We start from the raw sequence: 14,605 nt of genomic DNA, 5'->3' as shown, positions 1-14,605 counted from the left end.
TTCTTTTCTAAATATTCAAGATAAATTTGGCCTATTTGCTTAAAATCAATAAAGGTTTAAGACTTTAAAATACCTTTCTTGCTAATTAAATTTTCAATGCCAGAAAACTCACTTTTTATTGGTGCAGAAAGTTCAAATAATTGATTTGCGAAGCAATTTGAAACTTTTTCTTAGTCACAATTTTTAAGTGTCTTTTTTAAAACAAACTTAAAGTTCATTTTGTTTCATGCTTTATTTGGATAAAAATATTGGAGTGAAAACGTCAAAAATTTTATTTTTAATTAAGACACAAATGTCAGTGCAAAAAGGTCATATTAAATGTACTGTAGCGCCAAAAGAAGCGTATTGACCCCCATTTTTTAATTTGAATTTTAATTAAGCTATGTATGTAGAAACTAAAAATATACTTGGCAAAAAAAGTTTAAGACTTTAAATATCAGGATCGAACGTTGTTAATTAATCTTACCCAGGAGCAGAGAAGATTTTCAAAGAAATAATGTATTTTCACTATATAATCTATTTAGCCCAGCCCTAGCATATAGAACCCATGACCCTGGGGCAAAGAATTTTACTATTTTGGTACAATGTAGATGACTCAATGCTTATTACAATCATTCCAGCAGTTTCACTGCTTGATGTCTAGAAGTAAAGAAGACTTTTAAAGAATGCATTAATTTTAGTGGTTTTGGTCCCACCCCGCAGGCCCCAGGGACCCTGAAATTCACAATTTTGTGTTCCTCTTTTACCCATAGATGGGTTATTTCAAATTTGGTTGAAACTGGTTCAGTGGTTCCAGAAAAGAATCTAAAAATGTTCAAATGTTTACGACCGCCGAATGACGTACGACGACGAACGAACAGAGATAGCAATAGGTCACCTGAAAGACTCAGGTGACCTTAAATTCTCAGAGACACATCTCCCTTTTAAAGTGCAGTTTTAAGTTTGAACTCAGATATGCAAGGATGGAAATTAAAAGGCATACAGAAACCACTTCTGGTAAATAGAGACCCGTAGTAAGCAATTTCGGGGGTGGGGTTGGGGTGGGGGTTACAAACATATATTTTCAGTTTGGGCACTATCAACAACCGAAAATTGCTTGGCAAACAAACCAAAAAATAGAAGATCGTCAGATATTATTATTATTGAGGGGGCACATTTATATTGTAGTGAAGTTTTCAATAGTATTCTATAGTTATGTATCGGCATAATAGCCTCCCCCAGAGCTTCAAACGCTATTACCCAGAGAACAGGCCTATAGCAACGCGTATCAAAGTAGTGGGAGCAACCTCCAACATCGCTCACCTGAGCACATGGGCTAGGTAAAAACTAGGGATGTCAATGAATATTCGAATATTCATTCGATGAGTTGATATTCGAATATAAAATTATGATTCGAATTTTCGGATTTTAAGTATACAAGCATCAAAGAGAAAAAAATATGGTAAAAACTGAAGCTTTATCAGAATTTGAATCAAATTCTTATCGTTGACCAACAATAAGATCTTAATTAAAACAAAATTAAAAGACACTCCTCTTGGATTATCTTTAAGGGGTGAAGAGAGTGTTTATTAAAATAATTTAAATTATTCATTTGATCATTTAATTAGAGGTTTAACAGTGTCCAGTACTTGAATTAGTTTGTATTGTTGAAAGGACACATTTTTAAAGTAACAAACATCCCTTGTTTATGTATACATTATTTAAAATCATTAACAGGAAATTAATTAGCCAAGTGTAATTGCTTTTAGCATTTTAATATTTCTCCATTAGATAATTGTTCTGTGTGGTATAAATCTGTAGGATTATCAGTGTACACTTTGGTAAGATGATTAATTAATCTGGAGCTTATTAAAAGAATCTTTAAATTTGAATTTTCGTGGGAAATTTTGTTTATTATATTTTAGATGTAAAGTCTACATTTATTCTGTAAAATATTTTAAGAATATAACTATAGTGCATTTACAAAACACTACATGAATTGAAATTATATTCCAAAATAATGGTATAAAAGGTATATTGCTTGACAAGAGAGTGAAGATATACATATTATAATGCAAGATGTACTTATTTTATCTTATTTTATCGAATATTCGAATATATTCGAATACTACTATCGAATATTCGAATATCAATTATTGACAATTTTGACATACCTACTAAAAACAAATCAGCTCAGCACTCAAAAGTTTACTTGGGGAAGGGTGGGATGGACTTGAATTTTATACTTCTTGCCACCATATCAATATAAATTACTAGTATTAATGTAAAAACTTTGGGCCAGGAAAGATGAAACTTATGTAGAAGCATCCTCAGGTAGTGTACATTCAAGTTTATTCAAGTCATGACCCCCGGTGGTAGGGTGGGGCCACAATGGACGACGACCGTTTTACATAGGAATATATAGGCAAAATCTTCTTCTTAATAACAGCAAAGCTATGATTGGTCATGTTTATATGGAAGCATTCTCAGGTAGCGTACAATGGATGATCAAAGTTTTACATAGGAAAATATAGGAAAAACATATAAAAATCTTGATTGATCTTGTTCAAAATTTAGCATCCTCAGGTAGTTAAGATAAAGATTTGTTAAAATCATGACCCCCAGGATTGGGTGGGACCACAAAAGTACATAACTTATTTGGAATAAAGCCACAGTTAGTCAAAATATATGTAAGCACCCTTAGTTAGTGTGGATTTAAGTATGCACAGATTCAAGTTTGTTCAAATCATCCCCCCCCCCCTTTAAGGATCGGGACCACTTAGGCATTTACTGAATTGATTTTTCCTAGCCACAGTGCTCAGGTGAGCGATGTGGCCCATGGGCCCCGTGTTACATGGATGAGTTCGATGTCAATTGTTTTGTTTTTGTTGCATAATATTTCCATTTTAAGACATGAACTAACCGGATACATGAAGATGACCCTCTGACCATTGTTTGCATAATTTTTGAAATATGTTTGCACTACATTAATGCATATCTCACCAAACAACATACAAAAATAAAGTTTCTACTTGTGTGACTAGCCATGTTTTAAATTCATCTGTATTTGATCTAGCTTTGGACATCTTGCAATATTTCTTTCAAATGGTATAAACTTCAATTTTACGCAAATAACCGTACCTGACTGCGATTTTAATGTGCGTCGCCCTCATGGAGCAGTGGATAAAGCGTCTTCTCTAGAGTCACGAAGTAAGGAGCTGATCCTTACGTCGCGGGTTCGAAACCCACTGTGGGACGCAGTAGATGCTACCTTTGAGCTACCGCGAACGGTTCTTCTCGTTTGGAAAAAAAAAACTCTCCAATCTATGACAAGTATCAATAGAATAATTAAAACCTGATCTTCCTATTCATTTGGAAATATCATTGGAAATGTTTCCATAGTAACGTTATTCATTTTATTTATCTATTTATTTTTTAATGAGGAATTAATTCATACATTGTAATACTTTCTGAGAAATCTATGACAAGTGCCGAATCTTTCAATATTATGAATAACGACTACAGAGTATCCCATACTGAAAATGTAACATTGTTTGCTATGTGCTAGAAATAGTTGTTATGGATTAAATGGGTCTAAAAATACATGTACTTTCAAAAAACAAATATTTCAACATCATTTTTTCCTTCATGACGTGATTTAGATAAAGATTTACAGGTAGCATGAATATGCGTCAAACTTTCTTTGTGTCGTTGCTAGTGTTGTGGTGTTGTTGCTATGGTAAATATTCAATAACTTGATACAACATTTTAAAGTCTTTCCGAACTATCACCATGCAATTATCAGCATATTACTTGAATATCCAATTCCATGACAAACAATACAATCCCAAAATCAAATCTGTTTTACAGGAGACCTAGGAACTTTGGTTGCCATGTACACGGAATCCTTGCTATATGGGTTGATAAAGTACAAAAAAAATAACAATAATAAAACCAACATTTAATTGTCAATTTTGCTCAACCGGATTTTTCTAATTTATTTTGAATAAGTCTTAATAAGATTACACGAATACACGCCAAAATTACCTTTCTTTGCCTTGTTGCTATGGAGAACCTGCCGTTGCTATGGAAATAAAGAATTATGCAATATTCAATAATAAGCTAGGGAGACCGAATTTAATTATACTATTTTAAAATTTGTATGTTGTTTAACATAAATAACCGTTCAATTGATCTTTCCATAAACTTTTTACATTGTTTCCCATTTTATGCATCAAAAAAGCCCATTTTTGTTGCTAGGCAACAGATTCGATTTTCAAAAGAGCCCATGGATTTGACTTCAAATTCTAAAAGAGAAATACCTCTACTTTTATGTGAGATACATACAACAACTGTATTAATCTGGCCATTTTCAAAATTTGGCCTTGAATATTGCCAAAATCACGAAAAATGCTGAATCAGCAAAACTTGTAAAACATGCGTACCTTCCAATGTCTACCACAGAACTGACTTAAGATCTAAATATTTTTTATTACATTATTAGAACACAATAAATGTGTATCTTTATTACACCCATAAGTAAGAATAATTCTCGTGGTATTTACGTGTTATTTTAAGCCTCAAAGATAGGTGATTTTTTGTCCTTCAACACTGAAAAATCCGCCGGTTGCTAAGGAAATTTCTTTGGCCGGGTTTCCATGGTTACCATGACTCAAAACATTTTTCATTTTACATACATTGTTCATACTTCAAAATAAATCTATGAGTGAAAAATCATCAAATTCTGAGAACCCTCATATATCACCCTTTGTCTGATTTTTATGTGGACTGGTACTTAAATGAATCCTACGTACAAAATAAGCATGCTTTATTCTTGGTATCAGTTAAAATTTTTCATTGAATAAAAATGTAAAGACTTTGATGGAATCATTGAATCACGATTTATTAGAAAATTAGATGTTGTTCTTGTTTTATTGTTTAAAAATCAATTATCTGAATCAAGAAATAAAGAATTTAATAGATACCTTTACCCGTTTATGTCGAACGTATAGACTGTATTACACGTTCTAAACTTTTAGCTACACGTTGGATTTGACGCCATGATCTCGAAAAACACAATTGATGACGTCATCCGTACAAGTTTTTCACAAAACGTGTGATTAAACCTCTCTAAAATCTACAGTACGAAAGCCAACAAAAACACCTATAAATTTCCAAAAGACCTTAAAAAATTCTGAGGTAAAGCCATCTGAGCCAGGTGATTTATTTGATTTCATCCTAAAAAGTGTTTCTCCTGCCTCCTTCAGTGTAATTTGACCTTCTAATGACCTTGACTCTTCATTGGAAAGCTTTTATATATTTGAAAAATTCATTTCCTCCTGAAGGTTAACATTTTCAACGACATCATCTACATTTCTATACAAATTTTCATAATATTGTTTGGTTGTTTTTAAGATATCTGACTGATTATAAACTGTCTCCGAATTTTCGAATTTAATTTTTGGAATAATTTTACTTAAGAAATTTCTTGATTCGAGATTACAGAAATATTTTGTCGGTTTCTCCCCTTCTTCTATCCATCTTGCCCTTGACCTTATATATACACCAGCCATTTTTTCTTCTCTAATATCTTCCAACTCTTTTTTTTCTTGAAGAGTTTCATTATTACTTGTAGATCCCTGTGCCAATTCCTCCAGGGAACTTATTTCTTTTATAAGTTTTTCTTCTTTGAAAAGTATTCCCGTGCGGATCCGGGTTAGAATAGGTCCTCAGTACCCCCTTGCTTGTCGTAAAAGGCGACTAAATGGGGCGGTCCTTCGGATGAGACCGTTTAAACCGAGGCCCCGTGTCACAGCAGGTGTGGCACGATAAAGATCCCTCCCTGCTCAAAGGCCCTGAGTGCCGAGCATAGGCCAAAATTTGCAGCCCTTCACCGGCAATGGTGACGTCTCCATATCAGTGAAATATTCTGGAGAGGGACGTTAAACAGTATACAATCAATCAATCAATCAATCTTTGAAAAGTCTGGATTTTTTTTAAAAAGACGAATACGAAATACATTTCCCTCTAATTTCCATAAGAAGTGTTTCTAAAAATAACTGGTCATTGACTAAAAAAAAACAATATTTTCATCTTCAATGGAATGCAAGTTATCTGTATTATATACTGGAGCTGCATACTGCTCTTTAACCCTTTGTATCACCCCCTTAATTGAGTTTAGAAATTGTTCATCATATAAAAGTTCCATAATCCTTTGCCTTTTGTAAAATCATTGAACTTTAAACATAAGGTAATAATTGAGTGGTCGGACCTATAACTAGGTTCTATAGAACTTGTTGTAACACTTGACAGTAAATTCTCTGATACAAGAAAAAAATCTTATCTACTTTGCTTAATGGGACTTTTTTTTCTCCAAGTGTATCTCAAAGCATCTGGATTGTTTTGTTTATAAATATCAACTAAGTTATTATCTTCCATAAGCTCTTTAACCCTCTGTCTTGCATTAGAGTTATTTACATGTTTATGATTATAGTAATCTAATTCAGCATTTAAAACAAGGTTAAAGTCACCACATAATAAAACATTTTCACAATCAAAGTCATTAATGTACTCATGTAATCTCTCATAAAAATCAGGGTTATCATTGTTTGGTCCATATATACAACATAAGAGAGACCTTTTTTCTTCTGCAGTAAAATCTAAAAGAAGAAAATTACCATCCACATCTCGTTTTTCCTTAGACATTTTAACCTCAAAATTATTATTGAATAGAATTGCTATACCTCTTACATTTGATGAAAAAGAACTAAAGTAACAGTCATAACCCCACATGCTTCTGATTTCATTTTCTATTTCAGGTGTAAAATGAGTGTCTTGAAGGCAGTAAATATTATAATTCATTCCTCTTATATAATTTAATACATCTCTTCGTTTGCTGATATCCCCCAATCCTTGACAGTAAGCTGATAATATTTTCAAAGACATAATGGATAATTAAGAATTTTACCTCTGACGGAACCTGGAACTTCTGTACGAATCTTGAATAAACAAATAATGAGTTGTAAATAGAAAGATAGAGTAGAAAGGATAGAAATAGCAGAACAGGAAAAAGTTTGTAAAAAGCATTCAAACAGTTCAAAAATTGGCTAGCTCGAAAATTGTCAATGGGCAATATTCGTGTTCTGGCAAAAAGTCACAACAGGAATTTAATATTTGAAAGTAATAGTAAAAACTTCGATGTAAATGGACCTCAAAGTTCCAGAATAATCACATGGATGGAAATTAAAATTCCGAGTTGTTTAAATAACGCTTTACACTATTTTAATTTTTTCTTCAAGATTGTCCAAAAGTCAAACTTCTTTCGTTTACCGTTCACCAGTCCATAAACACTTCCATTAAAGTACCACGCATTGTCTATTTTTGGGTGGTCTTTTAATCGCTTTATGAGGATCCCATTTAGTCTGGTCACATCGTCTGTCAGCCAGGTCTTACCATTTGTTTTTTTTTTAATATCTGATCTTTTGCGCATTATATTCGCTTTATTACGTTGTTCTTTAGTTTCACCAGGATAGGCCTTTTTTCGGAAATTCTGTGAATTGCTATGATGTCCTTCTCCTGAATTCCAACCCCGCACCCATTAACTAGCACATTCTGAACCACTTCTACGACATCGTCTTTTTCTTCCTGAGGAATACCATTGATCTTAAACGTATTTTTCCTTGAATATTGCTCATTACGATTAGCGGTCAGATATGCCTCCCGAGCGAGTTGTTTTGTGTCGCTCAAATCTGCCTTTAACTTTCTCTCTTAATCTACCTATCGTCCCGCTTTGTTCTTCTAATACCTTCTTTCTTTATTACAGTACGAAACCCTATTAGGATCAATCTAAAGAGAAAAAAAATTAAAAGGCGTTATAACGCCTTTCAAAAAGGCGTAATTATGCTAAAAAAGGGCGTTAAAACGCCTTTTGAAAAGGCGTTATTACGCCTTTCCATTCCAAAAGGCGTCATTACACCTTTTTAAAAGGCGTTATAACGCCTTTCTAAAAGGCATTATTACGCCTTTCAATTCTAAAAGGCATTATTACGCCTTCCAAAGGCGTTATAACGCCTTTTGAAAAGGCGTTACTACGTCTTTCCAAAAGGCGTTATTACGCCTTTCCAAAAGGAGTTATTACGCCTTTCTTAAAGGCGTTATTACGTTATAACACCTTTGAAAAGGCGTAATTACGCCTTTTTAAAAGGCGTTATTACGCCTTTTGAAAAGTTGTTATTACGCCTTTCTAAAAGGCGTTGTTACGCCTTTTGAAAAGGCGTTATTACGCCTTTTGAAAAGGCGTTATTACGCCTTTCTAAAAGGTGACATTACGCCTTTCCAAATGGTGTTTATACGCCTTTCTAAAAGGCGTTATTACGCCTTTCCAAAAGTGTTATTACTCTTTTTGAATAATCATTATTTTGCATTTAACAGGCCCATGCTTTCAACCCCCACCCCCCACTTTAGTGGCCAAACCTGTGTGTGTGGGGGGGGGGGGGGGGTTCTCGGTAAAACTTTGTTTAAATACAATAATTTGCTACAGTTTTACACACTGCATCAAAATGTTCAGGAACCAAGCACCCAATAGTTAATTATATCTAAACTGTAGCACTGAAGACTTTTCCCCAAAAGTGCGTATGGGTGAAGGGGGAGGGGTACCCCATTCGCACTCGTATTACTGGCCTACTTGAAAAGGAAAATGGAAAGGCGTTATTTTATGCTAATAAATATATGAAAGATTTAATTAAAACGATCTTTATTTATGCAATTCTCTATATTCCTGCAAATCACACTGACAACTGTTTGCATTCGTATTTTGGGAAGGCAACACTCTACTTGTGAAGATACGATATAGACAGATGTATCTTGGAGCATTGCTTGCCATGGATTAAAATTCATGTCATTTCAAGATATTTTTCTCTCTTCTTGGAAAAAAGTAGGCAAACTGTTTGCATAGGTATAATGAGCAATGGAAATCAATGAACCTTGTTAGAGGTGTGTCTGGTATTAAAGAAGGACTTAGTTGGTTCAACATCGAAAATATATGACGCATTTAAAAATCTTTTTTCCTGGAAATCAAATTGTAATCTGTTTAAATTATTTTTTGAGAAATTACATGCAGTCCTATATCAAATTGTAAAATTAATGTCCCAAAGGTAAGATTTCTGCATCCCCCCACCCCTCGGTTGGGCTAAAAATGTTTAGTCATGTATTCAAAATAAAGACGTAATAATGCCTTTTGGAAATGCGTAATAACGCTTTTTGGAAGGCGGAATAACGCCTTTTAGAATGGAAAGGCGTAATAACGCCTTTTGGAAAAGTGTAATAACGCCTTTTACAAAGGCGTAATAACGCCACCTGGAAAGGCGTAATAACGCCTTTAAGAAATGTGTAATAAAGCCTTTTCTGCGTAATAACGCCTTTTAGAAAGATGTAATAATGCCTTTTCAAAAGGCGCAATAACGCCTTTTAGAAAGGCGTTATAATGCCTTTTAGAAAGGCGTAATAACGCCTTTAAGAAAGGTGTAATAACGCCTTTTCGGCGTAATAACGCATTTTAGGAAGGCGTAATAACGCCTTTTCAAAAGGCGTTATGACGGCTTTGGAAGGCGTAATAACGCCTTTTAGAATGGAAAGGCGTAATCACGCCTTTTAGAAAGGCGTCATAACGCCTTTTGGAATGGAAAGGCGTAATAACGCTTTTCAAAAGGCGTTATTACGCCTTTTTTAGCGTTATTACGCCTTTTCGAAAGGCGTTTTAACGCCCTAATTTTAATTTTTTTTCTCTCTAGATTGATCCTAACAGGCTTTCGTACAACAGAACTAGTACTAGTAAAGAAATAAAATATTTCTTTAAAAAGTTACTATTACATGTTCCCTATGCCTTTCTGATAAAATAAAATTTATAGCCAAAAATAAAATTACGGAGGGGACTGCAAAAAGGAGCATTCCCTCAAAGAACATATCTACAAATCAAGACATTTAGCATCGATCCTGATGGTAATCAAGTCAATTCTGTTTGGCACAGGAACAAACCATCACATACTAACACACCTTGGGGCATTTTCAAACTCACTCAACTATATTGCTAGAGGATGAAAAAATTCAAATACAACACCAAAGCAAGGTTTAAAAATTGATTGAATATTTAGCATATACGCTTAACACTGCTACTTCAGGCAGAAATATTTCTAATCGAAAAGTAAAAAAATTGTATTCGGTTCAAATTAAGAGAACACAACAAAAGTCAAAATATCATTTTTAATTACGAAGTTCAAACACAGAGATTAACTATAGTCCTACACCACCATGCTAAAATAGTGTGTAAATTTTCACGATTATTTTCTGTGAAATTCTTTACTTTTACTCTTTGCCCCTTGCGCTGTCTGTGACGTAATAGTAGCATTAATTGTTACTTTTTGATGACGTTATCCTTTTCCCCGCAGCGCACTTGCGATTACGTGCTGTAAAGACGTGCTTATTTACACGGTGAAGTATGGATAATACCCCCCTTTTTTTAATGAAAAAAAAGTGTAAGAGTGTATAATACCTCGAAAATATAAAATTTCCCCGTCAAACACATCTATATGTCGTTATATGCAAGCAGATTGTACTTTTTCTCACGTTTAAAGAATGGCCTTATTCGTGTAGTGTATTTTTTTTATACCGAATAAGGCCATTCTTTAAACGTGAGAAAAAGTACAATCTGCTTGCATATAACGACATGTTATATTTGTTGGACTAATAGACATACAATAATTGCTGTATCTGGAAATGAAACGGGGGCGTGACGAGTGCCCGCAGGGCACGAGGTCACGACGTTTCATTTCCAGATACAGCAATTATTGTATGTCTATTGGTCCAGCAAATGTTTTGTGGCACGCCTACTTTCACGAGCTTCAGTGGCATTTTTCGCGCTACAATTTAGACCGGGATCGAATCAAGCTGAAAGATGGACGTAGATTTTTTGGATAATGACTTCAAAGTTGAAGAAATTGACGACATGACACTGTCTCAAGTTTGCGACGTAGATTTTTTGGATAATGACTTCAAAGTTGAGGAAATAGACGACCTGACATTATCTCAAGTTTGCGACGAAATGGAAGCTTTTGACGGATTACAGAATATGAGCCTTACACAGACGCTTGCAGAGTACGACACAGGATTGGAGCATGTTGAATTTAAGCTTGAATATGACTTTTTGAGAGAAAATGAAAATAGTCCGAATTTGCTGACCACATCAGGTGATCGTTTTGCGGCCCCAGTGACGGAGAGTGAACTGAAATCTCTAATTGAAAGCCAGGAAAATATTAACACTAAACAAAACACTAGATGGGCGGTCAATGTTTTTGAGAAATGGCGAACCGGCAGATCCGAAACTATTCCAGAACTTCAATTCCAGGGCAGCGAGGAAATGAATTACTGGTTACAACGTTTTATAGTAGAAGCTAGACGACAGGATGGTAAGGACTACCCCCCTAAAAGCCTGTACTTGATTTCATGTGGACTACTTTGTTTTTTGCGAGACAAAGGTGTGTACGATAAAAACTTTTTAGACGAAAAAAACACAACTTTCATTGAATTTCGGAAAGTTCTAGATGCAAAAATGAAGTCGCTGATTGAAAAAGGCATAGGGTGTACTACGAAGCAGGCTGATCCTATTTTACCAGAAGATGAGGCCAAGTTGTGGGATGTTGGAGTGTTTGGAAAGAAAAATGCAGAACAACTTCAGAAAACGATTTTCTTTTACGCATGTAAAATCTTTGGTCTGCGTGGATGTGACGAACATCATAACCTAGCATGTGAACAGTTTACTATTGGATCAGATAAGCTGGGAAAATTTATTGAGTTTACGGGTCGAAAAACCAAAACGTACAAAGGTGGGCTCGGACAGCTAAATGTGTGCAACAAGACCATTAAACATCACTGCCAGTCCGGTAAGAGAATCTCTCTCTCTCTCTCTCTCTCTCTCTGTGAGGATGTACAATTACTCGTTCACTTGGCTAACAAATTCAAAATTTTCTTGTAGGGGAGAGATGCATTGCTGACTATTTTGATCTATATCTGAATTCCCTTGGACGTCGGGGAGCATTCTATCGAAGACCTCTGCCCGCAATACCTGAGGTGCCAATTCGATACGGAAATCAGGTCATGGGAATTAATAAGCTGAAAAACTTCATGCGAATCATTTGCACGGAAGGTGGTTTACAGGGTATTTATTCGAATCATAGCGGCAAACGTACTTGTGCGACCCAGCTATATATGTCTGGTGTTGAGGAGCAGCAGATAATGGATCGGACTGGTCATCGTTCTCAAGCAGGTGTCCGTAAATACAAAAGATCCAGTGTGCAAATGGAAGCAAACGTGTCAAAGATCTTGGATCCGCCCACGGAGTGTACCGAGAATTCCACCGAGAATTCCACTCCGATGAATTCGCTAGATGGATGCGCTCCGTATATTACAGACAAGTGTCCCGCTATTCCACTGACTGCAGCAAGCGTCCAGGGTGAGGAGAAATCTCAGAGCAAGAGATTCAAACCGAACAGATTCCCGTTTGGAGAATTTAAAAATTGTAACATTACATTCCAGTTTAAAAGTGAGGATTTCACAAAAATCAATTACTAGTCAGATAGATTGTTAAATTACTCAAACCAAAATTTTTAGAATTGAGGTTTTTTTGACTTTTTTTGTTTTCAACTTGCTTGTAAGAATTGTACAAGGACATCAAATTTAATTGAAAGGTGGTTTTTTGGAAAAAAAAAGAAAAAAAAAGCTTTACAATGGTTGATTAAAGGATAATTTTTGTGAGGATTTGATTTCTTTTCTTACCTTACAATAATTCTAAAATTATTGTACGGTACAATTACCACGCCCCCTTTGATACAGTGCAATAACTTGCAGTTTCTAAAGTTATTGTACAATGGTAGGCCACGCCTACCTGGAAATAGAACAGGTATTGGAAATTACAGTACACTTATCATCAAAGAAAATACACCGCATAAGTGCCACAAATAGATGTGTTTGACGGGGAAATTTTATATTTTCGAGGTATTATACACTCTTACACTTTTTTTCATTAAAAAAAAAGGGGGGGGGTATTATCCATACTTCAGGTGCCTGTGGTATATATCGCCTTAGTATTTATGCAACCATCTGTAAAATGAATTCAAGTATTTTGATGATGATCTAATTCTGTGTTTAAATAATTCTTTTATGTGGACTTTTACAAACTTAATATATTATATCATAGTTTACAAGTAATTCATAATAAATTTTAAATGTAAATCAAAAACGTCGTTCAAAATAATTATATGAGTTTCCAGACAGGGTATCATTTTTATTTTCGGGTTAAAATGACAGACAACGATACTACCCCCCCTTTTTTTTTTATTTCTTCAGTCACATGCATTTTTTAGTACAAAAAAGTAGACGTAGCTTTCCGCACAATAAGCTTAATTTATTTGTTTGATAGTTTTTTTTTTTTTTTTTTTTTTTTTTTTTTTTTTTTTTTTTTAGTTTTTGTTTTGTTTTGTTTGTTTGTTGTTGTTGTTTTTTTTTTTTTTGATTTAAAAATTTAAATGGAATATCGCTTAATTTCTATTGAACAATACAATTTAGCGCACTGCCGACGGAAAACATTTGAATTTTTAAAATACATAAAGTAAAAATATTAACCGTAGAGATCATGCACATCTTCTTATTAATATTTTGGCCGATGTACGGATGAAATACTGCCGTCGGACTCGGCATTAAAAGTTTCCGATCCGACATTAAGTGCATGGTGGAGATGTGAAGCGCATCGGGATCTTTACACCTACAGGTACCTGTGGACTAAATTGTTTAAAAATAAAGAAAAACTTGGGAGGAGAGGCTAAAGGCAAAAAGTGAATAAATTGATAAAGAAAAATAAAAAAATCGAAAAGAAGTACATGTAATTCTTTGGAATGTAATTTTGACACATTTTTAAAGATAGAATAGTTTACAAAAGAGTCCAAGAACTCCTCGGACGTAGCGATCGGTACTCAACATTTTCCCGATGTTGTCCTAAGTATTCCAATTATTTGTGGATTGAGCAAATCATGCAGTACTCTTAAAAATGTTTCTATGGAAACGCATTAATTGCAACTGTATTTATAGAGAAATATAGAAAATATTTCCACAATTTTTCCAAGGGTTGCCAAAAAGATTTCTATGACACGATGAATGTAATGAACATGCGGCGTCAATTTACACGAAAACTTCTCCTCTTCTTTATTGATATAAAATTTATTCAAACTTTCATAAAATAAAGTCAAATTCAGAAACATGGTATACAATAAAAATTATTCAATCACTAAGGATCTATCAGGAGTTGGTGCGTAGTATATATTCAGATTTTTCAATATCTTTACTTTTGTGATTGCTCGGTTATCCCTATGTTCATCATATTATTAAAATTAATATACAAGTTAACGGCATAAAAAGAAATTGATTGTGTTTATAAAAAATATGCAATTCTGATCGAAAAAAATATTCATATAAATCAGAATGGAGAATAAACAGATTATCTCAATAATTTGACTGCATTTTATTTCAGTATAATATTGAAAAAAATATATTCATTATTAGTACTTTTCTTTACGATATTTCA

General features: G+C 34.2%; 1 protein-coding gene across 1 annotated transcript; it reads left to right on the top strand.

Moving 5' to 3' along the window:
* Positions 1–10,861: 10,861 nt before the first annotated feature.
* Positions 10,862–12,600, top strand: LOC134283553 (uncharacterized). Its single transcript, XM_062766067.1, has 2 exons — positions 10,862–11,948; positions 12,005–12,600. Exons 1-2 carry the CDS (start codon positions 10,928–10,930, stop codon positions 12,598–12,600), a joined length of 1,617 nt encoding a protein of 538 aa, XP_062622051.1. The 5' UTR covers positions 10,862–10,927.
* The last annotated feature ends 2,005 nt before the right edge of the window (positions 12,601–14,605 follow it).

Source organism: Saccostrea cucullata, unplaced genomic scaffold (genome assembly GCF_032062105.1).
Source record: "Saccostrea cucullata isolate Sc308-1 unplaced genomic scaffold, CSIRO_AGI_Scuc_v1 ctg2296, whole genome shotgun sequence".
In the NCBI taxonomy this organism is placed as follows: domain Eukaryota; kingdom Metazoa; phylum Mollusca; class Bivalvia; order Ostreida; family Ostreidae; genus Saccostrea; species Saccostrea cuccullata.
Note: the sequence above shows the minus strand (reverse complement) of the source record. Positions and strands in the feature narration are given on the sequence as shown.